We start from the raw sequence: 25,252 nt of genomic DNA on the forward strand, positions 1-25,252 counted from the left end.
TAGGGAGTAATTAATAGATTCTTTTGTGCTGAAACATTGCTAATAATGCCGTCTCATTCTTGAATCCTACTTGAAGATTATGAGGCGGTTCGAATAAGAACACCCTTTTTAGAATTTAGAATTTAGAATTTTAAATTTTTTCTACTTGTTTGTTGGCTCCATCAGTAAAATAAAAAAGGATTACGAGAATCAATCAAGGAATTTCATTATATCCCTCCTAAGTTCGTGTACCTCATAGAGATAAATAAGATGTAGATATAATGCATAATATATTCCTTTCTGCTATTCTCTACTGTTCAAACTAATAAAAGAGACATTGGAATGATTAAATAGAGATACTTGTTTTTCTTAATGGAAATCAAAACCGAATAAAAATAAAAGAAAATTATCTTCCAGCTTTCCAGATTTTTCTTTATACCACCATAGGATTACTGATTTATTCATTTTTTGAGAAGAAAATTAACAGGGTAGTTAGGTTTCCATTCAGAGAATGGGATAATTAATATAAGCCATCATTAGGAGGTAAAGTGGTAAAGATTGGAGTTTTTACAATGGCCCTGGAAACAAGTGATATAATACTTCAGAGTTCCAACAGCTACCAATCAATAATTAACAGAGATAATGTTAAAACTGATGTTACCACAAGATGAAGTGAGGGAACTAAATGATCAACCCATACAAAGATGATTTCGCCATTGCAAATATAGCAAACTCTCTTACAAACAAATTTTGTAAGCAATGGAATAACTCGAGTTAGGCTGTCCCAAACTAGGGAGGCCTCTTCCCCCCACCCCCCTAGGGACCGGCATCTCGGTAGACGGCAGATAGCCACAGCCGGCTGGACGACTTATTCTTCCAATCATCTTGGCTCCATGCCTAATCAGCGTCAACATATGTTGATAAATCCTATTTTAATTTGTGCTGTTATAACAAACCAAATTTCCAAGTTAACAGGTTGGGCAGTTGGGATTTCCTATAAAAATGAAAAACAATTACTAATGATCGATTATCTAATGACAGGAGACATTATTAAAGGAGGCGCCAGGGCTCTTCTGTTTGGAGCAGAGCATACACAGAGGAGAGGGTGGAATGTGAAAGAGATTTGGACGAATTCAGGGATCATCCAGAGACTAACTTTTGAACTGGATAATGTTTTTTGGCCTATATCAGTGGTATCCGTTTTTTTGTTTGTATATAAAAGCATGCATAAAGTAACCGCAAACTAAAACCCAAATCAGAAGTGATTTCGTATTTCGTAGCAATAGCTACAAATAGGATTAAAAATATCCAGAATGTAAATATAAATAGGGCCCAGTAGTTGTAATTATGGTACCTATTAATATGAAAATGTTTTATATTTCCAAAAAAAAAAAAAAAAAAAAAAAAAAAACATATATTAGTAACCGATTTCCCAAGGTCAGACTACTCAAGGAGATCAACAGACTAGCCCAGCTGCTTCCCTTCCAAGGATCATTTCCTAAGGTGCCTGAGATAATAATGGGGCTTTCCAGAGACATAAGTTGAGTTCACACGATGAATTAACTCTATTCTAAAAAAAATTTTATTTTATTTTATTTCATTTTATTTTTTATTTTTTTAAAACCCCTTTTAGGCACAACATGATTATTAGATACAGAGAGCCATTATCCATAGGAAAACATCTAGTATAATGAAGATTTTCAAGATTTATATGGTCAGAAAATTAATTTCCCTATGAGTGGGGTTTTCTTTAGTAAAGGTACATCTTCATCTAATAAGAAGACTGCTTGAATAGTCAAAGCATCATTTTCAGTAGATCGAAAAAAATTAAGAGAATCATTAGCAAAAAACAAGTGAAAGATCGTGGGAGCTTCTGATCCAACCTTAATATCTTTAAACAAATTAAGGTCACGATAAACCTTAAGGAGTCTAGACAAACCCTCTATAGCTAGTATAAACAAATATGGGCTGAGCGACAACTTTGACGAATGCCCATTGAGGGTTAACCAAAAAATAAAAAAACCAAAGCTAAACCTTGAGAACTCGAAGTTTGCTCTAACATGTACCCATTCTAGCCTATCATAGGTTTTGGACATATCTAATTTGAGAGCCATCCAACCATATTTTATTGTGCCATGTGGACGAGTAATGTGGTTATTTAAAAACCATTGCATAGAAAGAGCAAAAAAGGGCATACCCGGTAGCTCTCGAAAAGGGGGAAATTGATGATTTTTTTGGGGGTGGTCCTTTTCCTCTTGGCCCAACCATCCTGGTATTGAATGACAGATCTACGTTCTGGTCCATCCGCACGTGACAGAATTGTGCATAGTCCATCAATCAATCAAATACCCTCTCATTTACTACTATTATGCATGTGTATCTATTAATACTACGCCATTATGCATTCTCTTAAAGTCCAGATCTTTTAAACCTATATTTTGTCACTTGGCAAACTCTATTTAAGTTGAAATTATGTGAACAAGAGAACTTGAGTTCCACCTGTCCACGTATCAACTGAATTGACACGCAATAGATATTTTAGGTAATGCATGTGGGTAAGCCGTGGAGGATAAACCCTTAACCTTTTGACCCATTTATTTTTTTATTGTATTGTTTTGTGTCCTTGAGGTGTAGGACTGATTGGCCATTGGCCACCGATTAGAAAATTGATGGGACACAAATATTTAGGCAAGGATTACCAAATTAACCCATATCAGGGGGCCATTCTAGGTTACTGTGTTCCTCAAATCCTCAATCCAAATCTGTTCCATCAAAGTCTCACCTTTAGGTTTATGATCCCTACAGATTGTGAAAAAAAAAAATCAAGAGGGTAGGTTGTGTAATGGGATCTCAAGTCATGATCTTCATTACTTACCTATGACTAAAACTGTAATACAAGGTGCATGCACAGAAGCAAAAGACCATAAGCATGGAAAGGCTGAGTCATGTACTAACTACTTCCTTGAAAACGATGTAAAATCTTTAACACTCAACTCTGACCTAGTTGGGGAGTGCAAACATGTTCAAGTAAAAATATTTCTTGCCAAAATTTGCCATTGCTCTCAGCAATGAACAGGTTCATAATATTGTAACCTCTAATAATATCTTGCAACTATACAGCATTTACATTATGAGGATGAATAACACACTTCATTGATTCCTCACCTAGGTTCAAAACTAGAAAAAGTAGCCTCATTTACCGAAGAACTCTCACCACTTACTGAAAATGGATCTGATTCAATGCTCTTGCTCCCCATAGCATAGGCAGGTTGTCTAGGTTGAGGCAGGGCATCGAGTCTCTTCTTCAACATCATAACCACAGATGACATAGTAGGTCTGTACTTGGGATCTTCTTGAACACACAAAAGCCCTATAAGGAGACATTTCAAAACTTCTGATGTTGGACATGAATTATTCAACAGAGGATCTATGAACTCCAAACCCTTTTCTTCATGCCATAGTCTCCAGGCCTGAAATTTTAAACCTCAGATAAAATTATATTTAAGAAAACAAATCCATTTCACAGCTTGTTTCTCTGGAAAAGAGAGGGAGGGGGGGGGGATTTGCATTTGGAACATACATATTCCAGCAGCGTCTGAGAATCTTGTGTAAGGTGGAAACCACTATTTTTTTTCCCGCTTATCAGCTCGAGCACAATAACACCAAAGCTGAAAACATCAGACTTCACAGAAAACAAACCCTTTAAAGCGTACTCCGGAGGCATGTATCCACTGCATTTCATCATAAAGGAATCACTCTTTATTTAGTATTATAGAAAGCTAAAGATTATATCCTTGCTAACTACATGGGAGAATGAGAGAAAGAATATAAGGTAAGAGAAGTATGTTTTCTTTTGGAAGAAAGCAATACAAGGAAGCAAGTCTCTCACCAACAAAATTTTGTTGAAGAGTGAAAACACTTGTATTTCTCATTTGAATCAAGCTCTTACAATAGAGAGATTATATAAGATTACAGTAGGAAACCCTAGTCAACTATGTGTTGTATGGTAGGAGAATATTACAGAATATTACATGCGGTGATAAAGGGAAATGAAATATATGAAGAATATATAGAGATCGAACCATATCAGCCTCCCCATATCAGGGAAGATCTGAGATACGCTATTACACCCCCTCAAGTTGACGGGCAGAGCAGATCCTCAACTTGTCCCGCATGAACTGGAACCGAGCCGTAGGAAGAGGTTTGGTCAAAGCATCAACGAGCTGGTCATTAGTGGAGATGAATTGCACAGACAACTGCTTTTTGGCAACACGGTCACAAACAAAATGGAAGTCGATCTCGACATGCTTTGTTCGGGCATGAAAGATCGGATTGGCTGATAGATAGGTCGCACCGATATTATCACACCACAGAATCGATGAATCATGAAGTGGAATGCCAAGTTCTTCAAGCAGGGACTCCAACCAAATAAGCTCCATAGCAGCATCGGCCAGAGCTTTATACTCTGATTCAGTGGAGGAACATGCCACGGTTTGTTGTTTTCGAGAAGACCAGGAGATCAGATTAGAACCAAGATAGATAGCATAACCTCCAGTGGATTTCCTATCATCACCATTGCCAGCCCAGTCAGTGTCAGAGAAGGCTTGGAGCGTGAATGGGGTAGTGGATCGGCCAAAAAGAAGACCATGAGACTGTGTTTGCTTCAGATATCTGAGAATCTGCTTTACAAGGGCCCAATGATCCTCGGTCGGAGCGTGCATGAACTGACAGACAGTTGACCGGAAAAGAGACATCGGGTCGAGTCAGAGTCACATACTGGAGAGCACCAACAATCGAGCGATAAAGAGTGGGATCAGCCATCGGTACACCCCCTGAAAGAGATGGTTTGGCGGTGGTAGCCATGGGTGTAAGAACACTTTTACAATCAGTCATACCAGTGCATTGCAGAAGATCACCACTATACCAAGACTGGGTAAGGAGGAGACCTTGGAGTGGGGCTGCTCCTCAATACCCAAGAAGAAATGTAAGGGACCCAGATCTTTGATTGAGAACTCCAAAGCCAAAGAAGAGAGCAGTTGGGCGATTGGAGCAGATGTAGTTCCTGTAACCAAAATATTATCTACATAAACCAAGACATAAAGCATGGAATCACCTTTCCTGTAGATGAAGAGCGATGGGTCAGTTTGCGAGGCCACAAAACCATATTGAAGGAGAAAAGTAGACAAGCGATGGAACGATGCTCGAGGGGCCTGTTTAAGCCCATATAAGGACTTATGAAGGTAACACACATGGGATGGATGAGATGCATCGCTAAAGCCAGGGGGCTGAGTCATGTAAACTTCATCATGGAGAATGCCGTGGAGGAAAGCATTATGGACATCAAGCTGATGGATCGTCCACCCACGGGTAACAGCCAAAGAAATAATGGTGCGAATAGTGGTAGCCTTAACCACAGGGCTGAAAGTTTCTGTGTAATCTACACCATGTTATTGATGGAAATCCTTAGCGACTAAGTGAGCTTTATAATGCTCAAGGGATCCATCATCCTTCCTCTTGACGCGATACACCCATTTGCATCCAACCAAATTTTGATGCGGAGAGGGAGGTACTAAGGACCAAGTACCATTTTGAACCAAGGCATTAAATTCCTCACCCAAGGCTGCCCGCCATTCAGGAATTTTGTGGGCCTGTATGAAGGAGGTGGGCTTAGGGGTGGAGAAAGGTGTGTGATTGGCAGTGAGGGCTTGTGGTGGTGGTGGTGGTGGTGGTCTAGGGCGCAAGGTCATGGTATGCACCTTGGAAGGAGCAGCAGGTGGGGTGGTGGGGTTAGGTAATGTAGGTGAGGGACTGGTGGGTACGGTTGGAGGTGTGGAGGTGTGGAGGTGTAGAGCTCGAGGAAAGGGCATGAGCGGCATGGAGGGGAGGGTGGTGTGCTATGGGACAGCTGTGAGGAAGGGTTGGTGGCAAGGTTACGCGTGGGAAGTGGGGAAGGAGAGGAGGGAGGTGGTGTGGGTATAGGTGGAGAAGGGGGTGGCGCTGGAAGGGAGATGGGATCAGGCCGCTATGGTGGCAACGGTAAGTGCTGAACCCGTGTAGGAATGACAGCCCAAGGAGATGGAGAAGGGAAAATCGAGGGCGGAGGGAGACCAAGGATTGAAGGAGAGTTAAAAGGAAAGGAAAACTCATCGAACCGAACATGGCGTGCAATGTAGAACTTATTGGTGACCCTATCAAGACACCTATAGCCATGGTGAGAAGGACTGTATCCAAGAAACACACAGGGAGTGGAATGAAAATCCATCTTATGGCAGTTATAGGGACAAAGGTAAGGGTAGCAAAGGCACCCAAAGGTGCGCAGAAAGGTGTAGTTTGGAGCCTTATGATAAAATAGTTGGAATGGGGGAAGATTATGAGAAACTTGAGAAGGCATCCGGTTAAATTAGATAGATAGCAGTCTTGAAGGCAAAATGCCAATATTGCATGGGAACCGAGCCATGGACGAGCAGGGAAAGACCCGTCTAAGTGATGTGACGGTGTCAACGTTCAACCGACACTTGTTGGGCATAAGTGTGTGGAGAGGAGAGGCAATGAGAGATCCCAACCATAGAGAAGAATGTGGGAAGGGTGCGAAATTCACTTCCCCAATCCGTTTGAACTTGTTTCATTTTGACGAGAAAAATGCCGTTCAACAAGTGCTTTAAAAGAATGAAAAACAGAGAAGACTTTAGATTTATGGCCTAAAGGAAAAAACCATATATATTTAGTAAAATCGTCCACAAAAATTCCAAAGAAACGATGCCCTGAGATGGAGGGCGTAGGGGAAGGACCCAAACATCACTAAACACAAGATCTAATGGAAAAAGGCTACAAGAAGTAGATAAAGGAAGATGTAGGCGACAAGATTTGCCAAGTTGACAGGTGTTACAGAGAGTCTGAAGGCGAGACGATTGACATAGAAGCTTATTGTGATAAACAATGTGACAAAGTAGGCACTCATGAGGATGACCAAGACGAGAGTGCCAACCGTCTAGGGTGGTTCTTTCAACAATACTAGCATGAGGAGGAGTAGGAGTTGTAGGCTTTAGGGTATAAAGACCCCCTTTACTCAGACTGGAAAGGATTATCGTTTTGGTATCCTAATCCTTCACAAGAAAATGAGGAGGGTGAAACTCAAAAAACACACCATTATCTTTAGCAAACTTATGAACAGAGAGAAGGGGTCTGGTGATAGAGGGGTCATGAAGAACATTATTCAGAGAGAGAGAACGAGAAGGAGAAGAAATACGAGAGGAACCAACATTAGAAATTGGGAGACCCTTACCGTTGCCAACCTGTAGAATATCATTACCTGAGTAACCATCATATGTAGAAAGAGAGTTCAGATCTGGGGTAATATGGTGTGTTGCACCGGTGTCAGGGTAGCAGGTTAAAGCCTTTGAGGGGTAGGGAGAGGGAGAGGCATGGGTGGGGGTTGGTAGCAGGCTAGGTTGGGCATAATGGGCAGTGGGAGGAAAATTATTACAAGAGGAAAGGACAGTAGGGTAGGGTTTAGGGTATTGCCGAGGTCAATAGTAACATGTGTTAGAATTTTGGTTGGTCCGTTGGCAGATGGTACAGTAGAATCGTCCAAAAGATTGTTGAGACTGGCATCCACGACCACGTCCGAAACGGCCACGCCCCCCATGACCCCTATTAGATCCTCGGCCAGAGGATTGAGTGCCAGAATGGTTAGGGGAAGGGGAGGACCATTGTGCAATGTTGGCTACGGGAGCGGAGGAGTTGGTGTCTGTGGCCTTAGTGACAGATAATTTGGAGAATACACGAAGGCTCTCGTGATTGAGAAGCAGGGCATGCAGCTCGGTGTAGGTGGGTATAGATTCACGAGTGAGAATGGAGGGTACTATACCCTGTAGATCTTCGCAAAGAGATCGCAACACATAAATATTGAAATTGGCCTGCTTGAGAGGTTCGTCGGCGGCAGACAATTCATCAGAAAGAAGTTTGGCGCGCTAAAGTAATAGTGTCATAGTTTCCTCAGGTTTTTGGCGAAGATTCTGAAGACTGAGATAAAGAGACATGAGTCTGGTAGGAGATGCCGAGCCAAACGCAATAGAGAGTGTGACGCAGATGTCATGACTGGTATCCCTATCCAAGATCAGAGGAACAACATCCTCGGAAAGAGAGGCAACAAGGAGACTAACAAGCTGTGCGTCTTGTTGATGCCACGTTGTGGCCTCGATAGGGTCGCTGGGATAGGGAGTGGTGCCATCGACAAAGCCAAAGAGGCGCTGACTTTTGAGGAATGGTACCAACTGCTTCTTCTAGAGAAAAAAATTTTGTGGGAGAAAGTTTAATGAAAAGATAGTGGTGGGGCGAGGAGAACACCGAGAGAGAGGGAGCAGCAAGAGCGACAGGCTCTATGGCCTGTGTAGTGGGAAGGGCACCGACGGTGGTTTCTTCAGTGGCCATGGAGATGATATTGTGACTAAGGGTAAGAAAAGAAAGAAGAAAGAAAGAAGACTCATAGGAGCGTAGGGTGCTCTGATACCATGAAAATACTTGTGTTTCTCATTAAATCAAGCTCTAACAATAGAGAGATTATATAAGATTACAGTAGGAAACCCTAGTTAACTATGTGTTATATGGTAGGAGAATATTACAGAATATTACATGTGGGGATAATGGGAAATAAAATATATGGAGAATATATAGAGATTGGACCATATCAGCCTTCCCATATCAGGGAAGATCCGAGGTACGCTATTAATGCTGAAGTGAAGCTTTGGTTGCAAAATCTCAAAGATGCAACCTATGATATTGATAATGTGTTGGATGAGTGGAGCACATCAATTCTTCTCAAATCTTATTCACATATAGATGATGATGATGATGATGATGATGATGATGATGATGATGCTCATGCTTCTCTTGTTAAGAAGGTATGCCTTTTTCGCAACTTCTTTTCTCCTTGCTATTGTTTCAAGCAAATTGGTTTGCGCCGTAACATTGGTCATAAGATAAAAGAGATAAGAGACAAATTGGATAAGATTGCAAGTGAGAAAAATAAGTTTGGTTTTAGTGAAACTAGCAGTAGAAATGAAAATATAGATGATGAGTCAAGGAGGAGGAGACTAGAAATTAGCTCCTTCGTTGATGTTAATGAGGTATTTGGTCGTGAGATGGATAGAGAAATCATAATAAGCAAGTTGTTGTGTGAGGATAGTCAACAAGTAGAAGTGGTTTCTAGAGTCCCCAATATCTCCATTGTGGGTATGGAAGGTATGGGCAAAACTACACTTGCCTAACTTGCCTCAATGATGATAGGGTGAAGAACCATTTTAATAAGAGAATGTGGATTTATGTGTCTCAATCTTTTGATAAAGTGAAGGTTGCCATGCAGATTGTTAGAGAAATTGGTGGGACCATTGTCACCCAAGGTGGTGAGATCACATGGGAAGATGTGCATTGTCAATTGACTAGTTTTGTTGATGGAAAACAATTCCTACTCGTCCTAGACGATGTGTGGAATGAAGATCCTATGCAATGGGATCCATTGAAGTTTTCTCTCAAATACGGTTTTCATGGAAGTAGAATAACTTTCACAACATGCAATGAGAGGGTTGTAGACATGATGGGTACGGTATATGTCCATAGATTAGGAATAATGTCTGACGAAGCCTGTTGGTTATTTTTGAGACATTATGCCTTTGTTGGAAGGAAAGAAGAAGCATGTGAGAAATTAAAAGAAATTGGCATGGAACTTGCAAAGTAAGTGTAAGGGATTGCCTCTTTCGGCAAAGAGTTTAGGATGTCTTTTGCTCTTCAAAGAGTCAAAAAAAGAATGGTAAAATGTGTCGGAAAATGATGTATGGAAGGTTGTATCAACCGTTGATAAACCAGTCTTGCCAGCTCTATTTCTACGCTATAATGATATGCCCTCTCATTTAAAACAATGCTTTGCATATTGTTCTCTCACCCCAAGAGGTTATTATATTAACAAAATGGTCACAATTCCAACATGGATGTCACAAGGCTTTCTCAAGGACAATTTTTGAACAAGTGGCGGAGATTTGGTTAGATTAGGAGATGAGTACTTTAATAATTTGGTCAAACATTCATTTCTTCAAAAAGATGTTAAGAAATCAAAAGGAAGAAGACAACTTTACCAAATGCATGATGTTGTTCATGATTTTGCAAAATCCCTTGTAGAAAATGAATGCTTTACTTTGATGATTAAAGATACTAATGCTCAGGAATTTAACTTTAGTAAAGCCCGTCATTTATGTCTATCAATACAAGAGATATATACAATTCCTTCTTACATTTAAAAGGCAAAGAAACTGCGCACTCTCAAAATCTATGGACAAATTCCCTCAATTTCTTCTGAGTTATTTCGTCACTTAAGTTGTCTGAGGACACTAAACTTGGGTGGTACTTACCTTGAAGAGCTTCCAAATGAGATAAGGAAGTTGATACATCGTCTTGTGCCAAGTTTAGAGAACTACCTAAAACAGTGACTAGTCTATACAACTTGCAATTATTAGACCTTGGGTTATGTAGTAATCTTTGTAAACTACCAGAAGGGACTGGGAGATTGGCCAATTTGATTGGTCTTGATCTGATAGAATGTTGCCAATTAAGTTACTTTTCGGAAGGAATTCGGAAATTAAGCAAACTACGTGGTTTGTCAGCTTCATTATTGGTGGAGTGGAGACAGGAGAGAGGAGAATGTAAGATTGGAGAAGTGAAAGATATCAACTTCCTTAAGGCTCCGTTTGGTTGTAAGTGAAATTTAAAAATAAGTGAAGTGAAATTTTCATACTTAAAATAGAAATGTTTGTAATCATTACCCCATGTGATTCATTATAATTGTATAAACTACTTAATTTTTTAACCATATGTAGTAATGATACATTTTACATGTAATTTTTATTTTATATATTATAGCAAAGGGTTTTAGATGTAAAGTAAAATGAAATTTTATAACCAAATATGGAATGATTTAACATTAATGTTATAGTCATATGAGGTAATGATTACATACATTTTTTTTTTTTTAAGTATGAAAATTTAATTTTCCTTCCCTTTAATTTCCCTGCAACCAAACAAAATCTAAAGATTTTCTCCGCATAATAGGTTTGGGGAAAGTGGAAAATGGAAATGAGGCCAAGATGGCTAGCTTGAAGAATAAGCAACATCTTTGTGGTCTGTATTTATATTTTAATCAATATACTGGTGTTTCAAGAGTTGATGGGGATTACAGTGAAGAAGGGGAAGAAGAAGAAGTTGAAGTTGATGAAGGAGATGTGCTGTCCAGGAGGATCGAGGATGTGCTGCAAAGTCTCCGACCACATCCAAACCTTGAGAAACTATCAATTGTTGATTAGCCTGGTTATGTGTTCCCCAGTTGGATGGGTAGTCACGTGGATTTCATGACTTTCTCCAGTCTGGTTTTCTTGGAACTCTATGGATGCAGGAAGTGTAAGGAATTGCCTCTGACTTTAGGGAAACTACAATCCGTTGAAACCCTTGTAATAGTTGGAATGAATCAGGTGAAATTCATGGGTGTTGAGCTTTTTGCAACTGATGGTGGGGTTGACACAATATTCCCAAATTTGAAAGTATTTCAATTGGGTGGAATGCGAAATTTGGAGGAGTGGGATGTGAGAGTACAAGAAGATGGGAAAGAGTTCATCTTTATGCCGTGTCTCCAATATCTTGTTCTTCTTGATTTGCCCAAGTTAAGGTTGTTCCCACAACACCTTACCCAAGCTACATTCCTGAGGAAATTGATGATATGGAAATGTCCAAACTTGAATTGGATGCCACCATCTCCATCATCCCATCTTCCTTTTCTATACATTGAGGAGTTGATTTTAAAGGAAGTTGCAGGTTCATTTTCAAAGTCATTAGTACCAAACAACCACATGCTCCTCCCTAAGCTCAAGTTGTTGCGTGTGAGAAAGTCACCTTACTCGCCGTTACCTGAAGACTTAAGGCAACTCACATCACTTGAGATTCTGGATATTCGAACATGTTCTAAGATCAAGTCAATACCTGAGGGGGAGAGTTGCAGCATCTCTCCGCACTCCAAGAGTTGACGATCATGAGGTGTCCAGTCTTGAGATGGCGTTGCCAAAAGGAGATAGGAGAGGATTGGAGCAAGATAACCCACATCCCAAAAATCTTCATCGATGGAGAGAAGATCAAATGAGGAACAACTTCCACAACAACAGAAGCGGACAGGATGAGACACTCCACATCAATAGGTAACCACAATGCATTAGTTAAATTTTCAATCAATTCTGTTGCAGTGGAGTTCATGTCGATATCTCATAATTTTTGCTTCTTTTTTTGCTTATTATTTTTAGTTGATCGAGAGAACACGACCTCCTCAAAGCTCAAACTCTAGAGATGACGAAGACAAATGCATGAGCAATTCCACAGGAATATCATTTTCACTTCCAGATATGTCAGTACACCTCTCCTTAGGTCCATTGATTACTTGATTTATTGTTTGGTTCTTTCTTTATTTCATCATCTTATTTATTTATGTGTTTTGGTTAATTAGCACAGATGATCAATCGAACCTAGGACCGTGTGTCTATCCTCTGCCTTGATTTTAATATTTAGAAGACAAAAAAATGCAAATGGGTATCAAAGTCCTTGTCACTGATCCAAGGGAGCTTGAAAAATTCATCAAAAGGTAATTTGATGAACATTAGATCTTTCGAAATAGTTGTCACATTGCAAATTAATGAGATGAATTCTTAGTGGCTTTTGAATTAAATTTATACCTCTTAAGAGTTTCTGGAAGGAACTTTCACTTCTGGGAGTATAATGGATGTGGATTGTTGAGATTGGGGTAGGCCACTAGGATGTGAGTATCAATTGAAGTTGTTATGGTTAAATGAGGTTATACAAAGCAATTTATTGTACTCATTTTGCTTCTTAATTCTTATTGATTCAATCCTTGTGTCTATGATCTGATTCCAAAGTGGACTAGACCAAAACCTGGAGACAAACATGGTTCATGACTTCAGCTGCAACTAAGTATGGAATTTGATATGTTTGGTATCAGGTATGGATGGATAATTTGTTGTTGGATTTAGGTTCAGTCTCTCTCTCTCTCTCTCTCTCCCCCCACTGGACTGTTTGATATGGTTTGTTGTGATGCTGTATATTTGGCTTTTTTGTTTTGAGGGTCATTGTTTGGGTATTTTACATATTGAAGTTTATCTTATTGTGTCATTTTTAGTACTTCTACCCCACCTTATAGAGGCTGATACATAGGACATGTATCACCTGTGTATCAGCCTTTTTTTCTGATAAATGTCCTCTGTCCTAAGTTGGATCTGAACCCAAAACTGTGTTGACAGAAACCAATCTATATAGCATCTACATCCAATCTGCCTTCTTGAGTGAATTGCTTCTGTATCCCCACATATAAGTTTCTCAGTTTGATATGTTAGAGGCTGGGGCTATTGCTGCAACAATAGCATTTTTCATTTTCCTGAAACTATCCAACTGTTTCTGTGGTAACTCTGTGGCAGAGAAATGGTCCAAAACTATCTTGCACTATTCTTTTTTCTCCACCATTTTCAGCTGATGATCCTTATTTATCCCCTTGATTGTCATATTTAGATGTTCAGAAGGAAATTAAATAGAAAATTGAACCAATTCATTCAGTTGATCACCACAAGAAAATTGAAGCCCATCCTCAGATCATATTCACTGTGATTGGATTTAATTCTGTAGTATTGTTCTTGTAACCTCTGTTCTAGGACTAGTCATGCTGTACCTGCAAACTTGATTACTAGCTCTTTTAGTCAAACCAAAACAATTTGAGTTGTTTGATTCTTCTTAATTAGCTTCCTGAATTAATTTATATAATTCTTTCCAGGTCTCCTTGATCCTTAGAGGTTGAATGACTACATGCTTGATCTTTTTGTAATGCTTTAGCACCTAAATTTGATGTTAGGTGCTGGAGGAGGGGTGACTATTCATTATCCCTGTTTTTTTCTTCTCTGCACCAAAACACTAGTCTTCTCAGGTTCTTGTAGAAAAACACCTACTTGTTACTGTTTTGATGACATTTTGAAAGAAAATTACAATGTTTCTTCATCACTGAAAGGTAAATAATTGGGTTTGGATTCACCCATTTAACCTTTAATGGGTGGCTCAACCATTAATATTTTGTAGCATGGTTCAATTAATTTATATAACAATGCTCTTATAAGATCATATCAATGCCCAAAATATGATTTTTTTTTTTCGAATCTTGGACATTGTTTGATTCTTAGTGCCCATCAATTAGTTTATGGAAAAAAAGTTGTCATGATATCAATGTGTAGATTCTTGCACATGCAATAGTGATCTGGACCTAAGCGGCAACTTGTGTAGGGCCTATAGGCTATATGCTTCGAAAAAAGATCCTCTCCAACACCAATTTGAATGGCTCCAATTTTGTAAGAGTCTGTAGATCATTTACAGCAATCATTTTATATGAATATTTATCTAAAAAAATAATGTAAAAAATTTAAGCCTCCATTTAGATTTTGTTAGTTGCAGGGTTTAAAATAATGGAACACTGATCCGGAATCGGTCCCTTTCGATTCTGTAATGAGGTTTCGGTTGGTCAGGAATCAGTTAGAATAGACCAAAATATGCTGTAACCCGAGAAATTCAGTATGAATTGATCGATCAGATCGGCCTGAATCAATTGAAATCAAGGCTGATCCGGCCAATCCGATCTAAATTCTTAAAAGACTGGTTAGATGTGATGTTAAGTGAAGTAAATAAGATTTTAATCAATAAAGAAAAATGAATGATTTTTTTTCACAGGTAAAAAGAATGTAGCACAATTGAAGAAATATAGAAATTAAAGCTTGTACAATTATGAAAAAAATGCTATGGAAGAGTTAAGTAGCTCAATCACGGGAGCAAAAATAGTACAGGGCACTTTGATGTGACGACTCTGCCGCAAAAAACTTCACATGACTGGATGAATCAGATTTCTAAAGACAACAGGACCACCAACATGAGAGGAAAGTAACATATTTTATATATTAAAAAGGGAGGGAAAATGGTTTATGTGGAGAGTGTGGCCCATGCTCCTTGACACATGGGGGCAAAATGACCGACCTGTCCCCCATGAAATGAAAAATGATACATATGTTGATTTTTCTTTGCGCTTTCATTAGCCCTCATTCCAACACCGGGATTGTTGTGCCCCTGATGTTGGATTGGATCTAGTTGTTACATGTCTCGCATCGCTACTTTTATCCTAGTTAGAATAGATGTGTGTCCTACCTCAAGTGTAACTTCGGGAACAGGATCTCTCCTCAGAATGGGATTTTGATCGCTCTTCAAAATGACCTGAGAAAGATGGGTCATCCTTCTTCGGTAGGATCACAGTTAACCTATTCTACAGTTGCGGGACAAGATGCGAAACTTGAGTGAGGAAGGGTCCTCTAGACTAGTTCTTCAGGCTGGATCCAGCGACTCCCCCACCGGAAACACTTCTCCCCCTCGCCCCCTCAAAAGAAATAGTAAGGAAAAAAGCTTGGGCACATTGCTGCTGGGCTGCCCAAACTAGCGGTGTGCCCAATCTCCGCCCAAAAAAATAGATGAGTTATTATTATTATTATAAATATCTATTTTTCTTAATGTCACAAAACATTTATTGAGAGCAGGTCAGGTTCACGTACGAGAACGACCTTGATCCGTGGATTTAGAATCAATCTCTCTTCATTTAATAGATCCTAAATCCACAAACTAGGGACGCACATGAACCTGATCCGTTCACACATTTATTGAGGTCCAATGAGAGAAAATGGTGATGATAGTTGTAGGCCCCACCCCCCTCTTTCACTTTGTATCTTTTGTCTCTCTCTTTTTTTTTTTTTTTTTTTGGTAGTGGAAAAAGGGTGCTCCATGGTAGTGATCATAGCCCCAGGACAAGCCCCCGTACTGCAAGCAGTGCTTCCACAGGACCAATGTGCGATAGTGGGCATGCCAAGACTCGAACCCATAACCAACTAACTCGAGCAATGACAATAATCCTACATTAACTAATTTTAAGACAAAAATGACTTCATGCACCAGTAGGGGCCTCCCCAATCCCCACCTAACAGTTCAAGCTTTTACGTTTAGATAATCCATCAAGCTAGGATAGTTAATCAATACATTCCAAAATGGTTGCTAAAGAATCTGTCACAAATTTTCTTCCCTATCCTAACTATGTGAATCTTAAATTAATGGGTTTTTTCCCCCTCTTTTCTGAGCAATGTTCTCATTCCAATTTCCCATGACATTAACAAGTCAAGCATAATTTAAGGAAACGCTATCTGCTGGTGTAGATACATACCAGCATGCTGTCAATTAGAGGCTAACGCACTTCAATGTGGGGGTAGCATGGTTTTTCTGCACTAATGGATCTTGGCATATATCTACGCCATCAGGAGAATTCTTTCTTTTTTTGATAAATTATAATTAGTGCCATCACTAGTTGGCACGAGTATATATTTTGGGAAATTTTGGACATATAAATGGTTGAGGGTATTTTAAACACTCATATAATATAAATGTTTTTTTACTCATTTCGATCCCTATGTAAATTTGCTTTAGATAGCCCTAACCATATTTTGTTCAACGACCTTATTGCATCTCGCTCTTTGAGCTTTTTACCCCCTAGTCTTAAGTGTTAGATCAAACACCAAGAAATACGAAAATAAAATAGACAAAAGATCCGCACGATATTGAGATTTAACGAGGTTCACACACCAGGGTGGTGTGCTATGTCCTCGGGCGAAAAATAAGATGTTTCACTATGCAGAAGAGAGATTACACCCAAACAGCGACAAAAAAACTTGTCCTGAAACCCTAGCTCAAAAAACCCCTAAAATACGATGACTTTCTCAACAAGCAACAGTACATTATATATTCTAAGTACGATGCCTTACTCATTTTGATCCCTGTTTAAATTTGCTTTAGATAGCCCTAACCATAGTTTATTCAACGACCTTATTGCATCTCACTCTCCGAGTCTTTCACCCCCTAGCCATAAGTCATCGAAGGCCTCTTAGAAGTCTCCACAATCTACTCATGGCTAGATCCATCGGTTTTGAATCAGTTAGGAAGAGTGAGAAGATTCCACCTTAGAAAAGAGCCTACAACTAACAACTTAAGCCGTTGTTCCCATTTCCTCCCTGACCCATCATGGAAAAAGTACAAGCTTCCCCACCTTTGATTGATTGTTCTGCAGATGTGATAGCATATCGAATACAGGGCATGCGTCTCGTGGCGTGTCAAGGTTCTGAATTGGGTTTCAACTTTGAAGAGTGAAAAGCAGAGGCAGCGCCCCCTCGTGTCACCAGTCAAGCGACTCAAGCCTCCAGCTTAGCTTTACGTGGTGGCCTCTCTCTCTCTCTCTCTCTCTAATATGGCGGCTTTACGTCTGGGAAGTCCTCGCACGAACTTTCCTGCTACCCATGATTCGCATTCAAACAAATAAAATCTTAAAAGGGTTCCTTGTTTTGAAAATATCAAAACGTGGAGGTATTTGTGAATTTAGAAAAAAAAGTGAATTAGTCTCTTCTTTTTTTTTTTTTTTCTCGCTATAAGTCAGGGAACAGTAAAATTTTTTTTTTTTTTTACTATTCATGTGTTGTTTTTAGGTAAAGGATCCTCCCTGAATTCTTACTTCGTAAAAAAAGCCAGTGGAACAAGGTTACTCTATTGCAATCAAGAGATCATGGGTTTGAGTCAAGAAACCTCATTCCATAGGTACAGTGTTATTTATTTATTTATTTTTGTTTTTTTTCTTTTTTCCTATGAGAATTGAAATAATTAAACAAGAATGCAATGGGAAAAATAAAATTACATAATTAATCTTGTTTGAATTCAAAGGATTTTTTTTTTTTTGGGAAGGGGAAAGTGATCCAAAACTTTCCACTTTAATTACAATTTTTTTTTAGGTAAGACAAATTACAAAATTATCTCCATATAAACACATGGCATAATAGAAAAAAAATATATAAGAAACTTTGTAAGATTTACCCCCCTTTTTTTCTCATTACCATTAATTTTTCTTTATAGTTTTAGCATACTCATATGCAAGTTAATATTTTTTTTTTTTAGTAGTAATAGCCATACATAAGTTATAATTATGATCTATGGAATTGTACTGTTGACACCCTCAAAGTGTTCTATAATTTATAGCCTTGTTTTATCCCCAAAAAAAAAATTTATAACTTTTTCTTTTGCTCTTTTATTATGATACATTTGTTTTCCAATGAGAATAAACATTAACATTTCACATATACATTATATTTTGAAAAAAAAAAAATTCAACATTTAATGAGGATTTAATGATAAGTTATTTTTAAATTATTTTTAAAATCTTTTTACAATCCTAAAGTTAAATAACTTTTAAGGATGATATAACGATAAGTTGTTTTCAAACTATTTCTAAAACCCTTTTATAAACCTAAGATTAAATAACTTTTGAGACTATGACAAAGAAACAACTGACATAAAATATTAAAATAACACTCCTAAATCGCAATTACTATTAATTATTAACTAATCTTAAATAAGAAATATTGCATCTTAAGCAATCCTTAACTGGTGGATTCCAGCTGGTTCTTATTGATCTTGTGATTGTGGACCCATTGGAAATCATGTTCAACTACCATCACATTTAATAACAGATAGAATCGGTTCTAAGTAAACCGAGTTCCGATTCCGATCCATGATTCACAACTGGAGAATCGGAATTGATTCAATGATTCTACCGATTTCGACCCGATATTTATATCGCTTCGCGGAGTTGTTGATTCAGTCAATCAAACCAACCTTTCATTTGTCGACAAGAAGTCACCTCAAGGCTTCCTCCTTCACAGCTCCTGCCAATGTTATTATCTCCGAACAGTCATCGTCTGTAATCCATGACTCAAACGGATCAAACATGAAATCCATGAAGAAACCCAATAGTTTCTTTAAGTATATCATCAGAATCTTCAAATCGCTTTCTAAGAAAGGTAATTTTCTCATCATTACTCTCTCTCTCTCTCTCTCTATTGTTCGATCTCTCTCGAATTTACCTTCTAATGGTTCTGTTTATGAACAGAATCAAAGAAAGAAGATGACTTGGATAAGATCGCAGCCGAGGAACAGACGCAATTCTCTCTACAAACCCTTATCACAGCTACCAGAGATTTTCATTCTGATCACAAGCTCGGGGAGGGTGGATTTGGCCCTGTCTACAAGGTATTTGAGTTTAATCCTAAGTGAATTGTAGTGTTTGAATTTTTTATAATTGTCAGGGGAAATCTTCTCATGATACAGGGGAAATTGCGTGATGGAAGAGAGATAGCAGTGAAGAAGCTATCGCAGAGATCGAATCAAGGGAAGAAGGAATTCATGAATGAGGCTACGCTGTTAGCGACGGTGCAGCACCGGAACGTTGTGAATCTATTGGGTTACTGCGCTGAGGGCACAGAGAAGCTTCTGGTCTACGAATACGTCTCTAATGAAAGCTTGGACAAAATTCTCTTCAGTGAGTTCCCCCATTTCGTTCTTCTCTTTTTCTCTTAGTTAACTCTGAAAATTAAGGAAGAAATCCTAAGGACGAAGAACTGAATTAGCAGAAGAATCAATCTTGTTCTTCAATCTTCTTTGCCTTGTCTTCGTTCTTAGGGCTCTGTTCTTGGGTTCTTCGAGTCTCTGTTGGTGGGCAGAAAAGTAATTAGTTCCTAGTCCACGGCGGCTCGACCCAAATGCCCTTCGCTCGCCGGAGATGTGTGGGACCCACCTGGGTAATTATGTTGTGCTATACAGAGTACAACATTAATAATGTGAACCCATTTTGACGTTTCATTACGTGTGTTGGATCAGATGACCTGTGTTCATGCATCAGTGCCCACGTGCGTTGACCTCCTTTCTTTATTGTCACCTTCGGCGTCTTCTTTTGACCATGGAAGATTGTGCTTTCTAGTTGACTCTGACCATACTAGAGGCGGTTTAGAGCTTAGTTTTGATTCTCTTTATACGGTTATGATCAAACTTTATCGAATATACCTTCCTTAGTTTAATAGGAGTGTTCTACCAAATAAAAGGTACAATAGGAGTGGTCTTTTTGCGGGAAAGGGTTCTCCGAACCTACTCAATTTCAAAAGTCTTCTAACAAAGTAGGAAAAAAATAAATAAATAATTCAGATGTGAAAAGGCATCTGAAAAACTCTAGTGCGAGTGACACATTTTGGAAAATAACAATTAGAAAATGATTTATGCGGTTGATTGATGAAATGATCAGGTCACCCCTTGAAATGGCCGATTTGATCCAGTTTCGATTCAGTTTAAATTAATTTTGACCTCGAATTAGTGGGAGTCTTGTGCATTTTTTTTTTTTTAGCATGAATCAGCTCAAAAATGAATTTGAACAACCATTAAGACGAAGATTTCAGTTGAGCCTGATTTGATTTTGGGTTTTTATCGGGTTGCTTTAATGAGGTCTCATTGTTTCATTATCTGGTTGATATTGGTTTGAATTTATATTTTCATTAAAAAAAAAGAAAAATTTTTTTTATTGTATTGCCCTTGTACTTAGATACAAGTGCGCACAAAATTATTATCCCATTCATTGTGAAATAAAAAATCTCATTCCTATTGATGCCCTATGCACGCTCTCAATGGCCATGCTATTATGAAGTAATCTCTTGCCTTTTTCATATATAGGACTGAGTTCGTTGCTAGGCTGTGTAAGCATATGCAAGCACCTCTTTGTATTTATATTTCATTTCTTATTAGGGAAAGAGAAAGACATACGCGGTGGCATATTTAAAAAAAAATTAATGATAAAACTACCCAATAAGGATTCGATTTTGGTCCGATCTGGTTTGCAATCGGTCCCAATCAATTCAATTTGTTCGAGTTGGATTTGACACCCTAATTGCCGGAGTTGATGCCGGGATGTATTTTCTCTCTCCTGTGTTGTATATATCTCTCTCTCTCTCTCCTCACTTGTCCATCTGCAGCAAAATCCGGGATATGAGACTGACTGACAGCAAGTGGGGATAGATTGTAGGATCAAAATCCTCTGTTTTTCTTATCGATGTTTTTCTTTGTTTTGCTACCTGCAAAACGTGACACATGGACAACAAGGAGACCAACGGTCAAGATTGGGTGAGGATTATTACATCCGGTGCGTTGACCTTAAAATTGTCCACGTGTCGCGTTTTGCAGATAGCAAAACAAGGAAAAACATGGATGAGAAAAACAAAGGATTATTTTCCTAGACTATAAGGGTAGGACTTGGCAGGAGGAAGAAAATCAACATATTATTATTATTTCTTCTTTCCCTTCTTATTAATGGAAAAAGCCAAAAGTGTGTTTTGCTCATAGCTGTGTCCAGGTGTCAGTTATAGCTATGCTGAATTGCCACATCATGGATGACGTAAAGATGAGGTGGTAGCAAATTAGAAGTGGTCTTACAAACGTAATCCCCACGTCTGAAACCTCATTATCCATTACCAAGTCACAGTCACTCCATTGAGTCTCCACCGTTGGATGACTCCTGAGGACTATCCAAGACGTGTGACTCCATTTTACGGCAGTAACAACTTGTTTGACTTGTCTTTGTCTGGTTTTGAAGCACAATGAGACTGAAGAAAAGTCATAAACGATGACTTCGGGAGTGCGGTCTAAGATCATGGGATCAAGGATGGATGGACGGTTGACGATAAGATTATTGATTATGATTTTGGTGCTGGTGCAGGGAAAACGGCGGAATTAGATTGGAAGAAAAGGTATGAAGTGATAGCAGGGGTAGCACGTGGACTGCTCTACCTTCACGAGGATTCACACAGTGTGATCATACATAGGGACATCAAAGCCAGCAACATCTTGCTGGACGACAAGTGGTGCCCTAAGATCGCTGATTTTGGCATGGCCCGCCTCTTCCCTGAGGCCAATACACAGACTCATGTCAACACCCGTATCGCTGGCACCAAGTACGTAGTGACTCAATTAGGCTCCATTTGGTTGCAAGTTGAGTTAAATTGTAGAGAAGTGAATATTACGAAAATTTTAACTTTTCTTCCTTTTAATTTTCTTTGCTACCAAAAGGAGCCTTAGATCTGTTTGTTCAATTGTTTACTCTTTTACTTGCTTCAAGCTGTTTTTTGATCGCTCGATTTGATGACCGAGCCTCCAGATCATGCGGCTCAAGATGAGATGGATTCTTATGATAAATTCTAATATGAGTGTTTTAATTAGTGGGTACATGGCACCGGAGTATGCGATGCACGGTCAATTGTCAGTGAAGGCGGACGTGTTCAGCTATGGTGTAGTGGTACTAGAACTTATCAGTGGCCAGAAGAACTACACATTCAACCTCGACCCCGATTGTCAGAACCTACTTGAATGGGTATGTATAAGTAGTTTCCCATCCAACTCCCCTTTTCATGAGGTTTTCGCTATTACAAGGTCTGGGAGTGGTAGATGTACATAGCCTTATCCCTTGTTTCGCATAAAAGATTGTTTTCAAGTTTCGAACTTATTATTTCTTACTATGATCCAATCTATATTATTGATAATTGTTCCTTTGTTGCAGGTATGGAAGCTTTACAAGAAAGGTAGGAGCTTGGAGACAATGGACCCATACCTGGCATCAAGTGCAATCACTGAACAAGTTGCAAAGTGCATACAAATTGGTTTATTATGCACACAAGCTGACCCAAAGTTAAGACCAACAATGCGTCGAGTGGTGGTGATGCTATCAAAGAGAGCTGGCACTCTTGAGGAGCCAACCAGACCGGGTTATCCTCGAGTAACCCGGTCTAGATATGGAAGAACTCCAAAACCCCATGCCACTGCCGGTTCTTCTAGTGCCGGTGCTTCATCCAGATCTTCCTCTTCTCAATCATTCCCAACTACCACAAACACCAATACAGCTACCACTTCTACTGTCACCAGCCCAAGACCACATTCTTATGGGAAGCGTCCCATGCAAGGGTAGTTCTAGGGGTGTCAATTTCCAGTTCAAACCAAATCAAATTGTTATTGGTTTGGTTTTGTTGGGGATTTTATGAAAACTGGTCGAAATCGAAATCAGATCGGACGAATCCAACCAGAAGCCATACCTGATAAAATCCCATTATTCTCAGTATTTTTTTATGTAAATGTATAAAAAACCAAAACGAATCAGGAACCGGATAAAACACCAATTTGAATCGGACTGAGATAGAAACCCACTGAAACCGTACTTCAGCTAGCAGTTTGGTTTTGATTTGGTCCATTATCAGCTCAAAACCGATTCAGCCCTGACAGAAACCATACCAAACCAATCGATTGAGACCCCCATTGTGGCGCTACCCTATTTGTGAAAATTTGAAAATTTTGAATCCTTTTTAGTATTGTATATTATGGTTATAGAGAATAGGATGAGTTGCTATTCTTTTTTTTTTTTCCATGTAAATTTGAGTTAGTGAAGGGAAAATTAATGAAAGGGAGCCGGTTTTATTTATTTATGGACGGTTCACCTATTTGTACCACATAGTATGTTTTTAGCAAGTAGCAAGTTGGGGCCATCCAGGGCCGAAGATCATGGATGTAAACCAGAATTTCTTAGAATATGGTTTAAAAATCGGGAATTGGATTGGCCAGTTTGGATTGGAAACGGTCACTGATCTGGCCAACTCCAATCAATTTGGGTGAATTTGAATCGGAATCGGCACTGTTTGATTTGATTCCCGAGTTGGTTTGGTTGGTTTTTGAAACCTTGGTTTGACCATAACTTTGTGATGATACAAGCAGTCCAATATTATCATCTTGTTTCTTCTTAGCATGATCAGGTAAATTCCTCTCTCGTTTGTAATTTTGTGGTCATTTTGGCCCAATGGGTCGCCCTGTGACTGGACTGTTCAAAGATGTCCTGGGCCTAAATATTAAAACCCGGTTCACAATGGGTCAATTTTTTAATTCTTCTTTCAGTTTAGATCTGGTCTATGGATTTCTTGGAAAGCCTGAAAATAAAATGGGGAGGACAGATGTGAGGTAGCAGGTAGCCATCATGCAAGAACCAATGTTTATCTTTCAATTTTTATAAAAAAAAATAATATATTTCTCTTATTCAATTCAAAATTGAATTTATTTCTTTTGTCTTTTGTAGGATATGCAAGCACATTGTTATGTGCATAGATGGCCCATAATGTCTCCTTATTCTATCTTCCTTACTACTTACTATTTGATTATTCCTTTCCTTACTACTTACTATTTGATTATTCCTTTCACACACACACATAAATATACATATATTTTGATATAGAGTTTGAAATGATATCATACCTATTGATGCTTCTGCTTCTACCTAATGCATCCGTTAGTCTATACACTGGTGTAAGAGCCACGCTGTCTTTTAGGGAATTTTCTCTTATATTTATTTTATAACAAAATATTTATAGTTTTATAATGGAGAAATGAATCCTAATTTGCTTCAAATTTTATTTCTTGTATTTTATGTTATTTTGACTAAATAAATAGGAAGATCGATTTAACTACATGGACCAAGGTGCCCGACACATTCCCTAGCCACAATCTAACTTGAACCTAACATTTTCTTTGATTAATTATCTCCATTGGAGTTTTCTTTGAATGTTTTTATGTTATGGGTCGTAGACCTTAATTTAGCTGATTACTTTCTATACCATTTCCTCTCTTTTGCCAAAGAGGTGAGGATGTTTCATTAATTTTGGGGACAAATTCGTTGTTCCCACACTTATTGGGAAGATATAAATTTGACATGTCAGCATGGGATCTTGTCCACCTATCTTCAAAATTATAGGCTCGTGTTTCCTTTGTGATGTGGTAGAACAAAGTCTTGGCCGGAGAATCCTCCCCGAATATGACGACTTAGAAATACTACACCCAATAGACAATTAATGCTTTGAAATATTGTTAAGTTGAGAGATCACTATGAATACAATAAGGAACCCTTTGTATAAGAATGTTCAAGCTATGCTCCCTTCAGTTTCAGGATTCTCACCCGTACACCATAAATCGTGAGTGAATACATTCTCTCTTCATTATGTTAAAGAAAGACTCAATCCGAAATGAAAGACATTAAATAGATCATTTTTGGAGATTAGATCAATAAAGGGATAGTTTTAAGAATGACTTCCAAATTATTTTTAGGGGAAACGAACTTTGTTAGAGATCGACCTATACCAATGCTCTCATGAGTCTCTCTCCTCCTCAAATAAGGGAAAAGGATATCAGGGCAGGGGGAGGGGGAGTAGAGAGATAGACATAG

At 38.7% G+C, this 25,252-nt stretch overlaps 2 protein-coding genes and 1 long non-coding RNA gene across 3 annotated transcripts; 2 read left to right on the forward strand and 1 right to left on the reverse strand.

Moving 5' to 3' along the window:
- Window positions 1–3,140: 3,140 nt before the first annotated feature.
- LOC122076245 (cysteine-rich receptor-like protein kinase 7) lies at window positions 3,141–3,703 on the reverse strand. The gene is made up of 2 exons (XM_042641575.1): window positions 3,560–3,703; window positions 3,141–3,449 (listed from the first exon to the last, which is right to left on the reverse strand). The coding sequence occupies exons 1-2, from the start codon at window positions 3,701–3,703 to the stop codon at window positions 3,141–3,143; spliced, it is 453 nt and encodes a 150-aa protein (XP_042497509.1).
- Window positions 3,704–11,221: 7,518 nt separating this feature from the next.
- LOC122075627 lies at window positions 11,222–12,725 on the forward strand. The gene is made up of 3 exons (XR_006139301.1): window positions 11,222–12,209; window positions 12,312–12,412; window positions 12,512–12,725. It is a non-coding gene; the product is annotated as an uncharacterized LOC122075627 (long non-coding RNA).
- A 6,051-nt stretch (window positions 12,726–18,776) lies between these two features.
- Window positions 18,777–23,471, forward strand: LOC122077382 (putative receptor-like protein kinase At4g00960). The gene is made up of 6 exons (XM_042643323.1): window positions 18,777–18,983; window positions 19,073–19,212; window positions 19,291–19,501; window positions 21,719–21,953; window positions 22,219–22,369; window positions 22,556–23,471. The coding sequence occupies exons 1-6, from the start codon at window positions 18,911–18,913 to the stop codon at window positions 22,958–22,960; spliced, it is 1,215 nt and encodes a 404-aa protein (XP_042499257.1). The 5' UTR covers window positions 18,777–18,910; the 3' UTR covers window positions 22,961–23,471.
- Window positions 23,472–25,252: the final 1,781 nt, after the last annotated feature.

Source organism: Macadamia integrifolia, chromosome 4, assembly GCF_013358625.1.
Source record: "Macadamia integrifolia cultivar HAES 741 chromosome 4, SCU_Mint_v3, whole genome shotgun sequence".
Taxonomy (NCBI): Eukaryota; Viridiplantae; Streptophyta; class Magnoliopsida; order Proteales; family Proteaceae; genus Macadamia; species Macadamia integrifolia.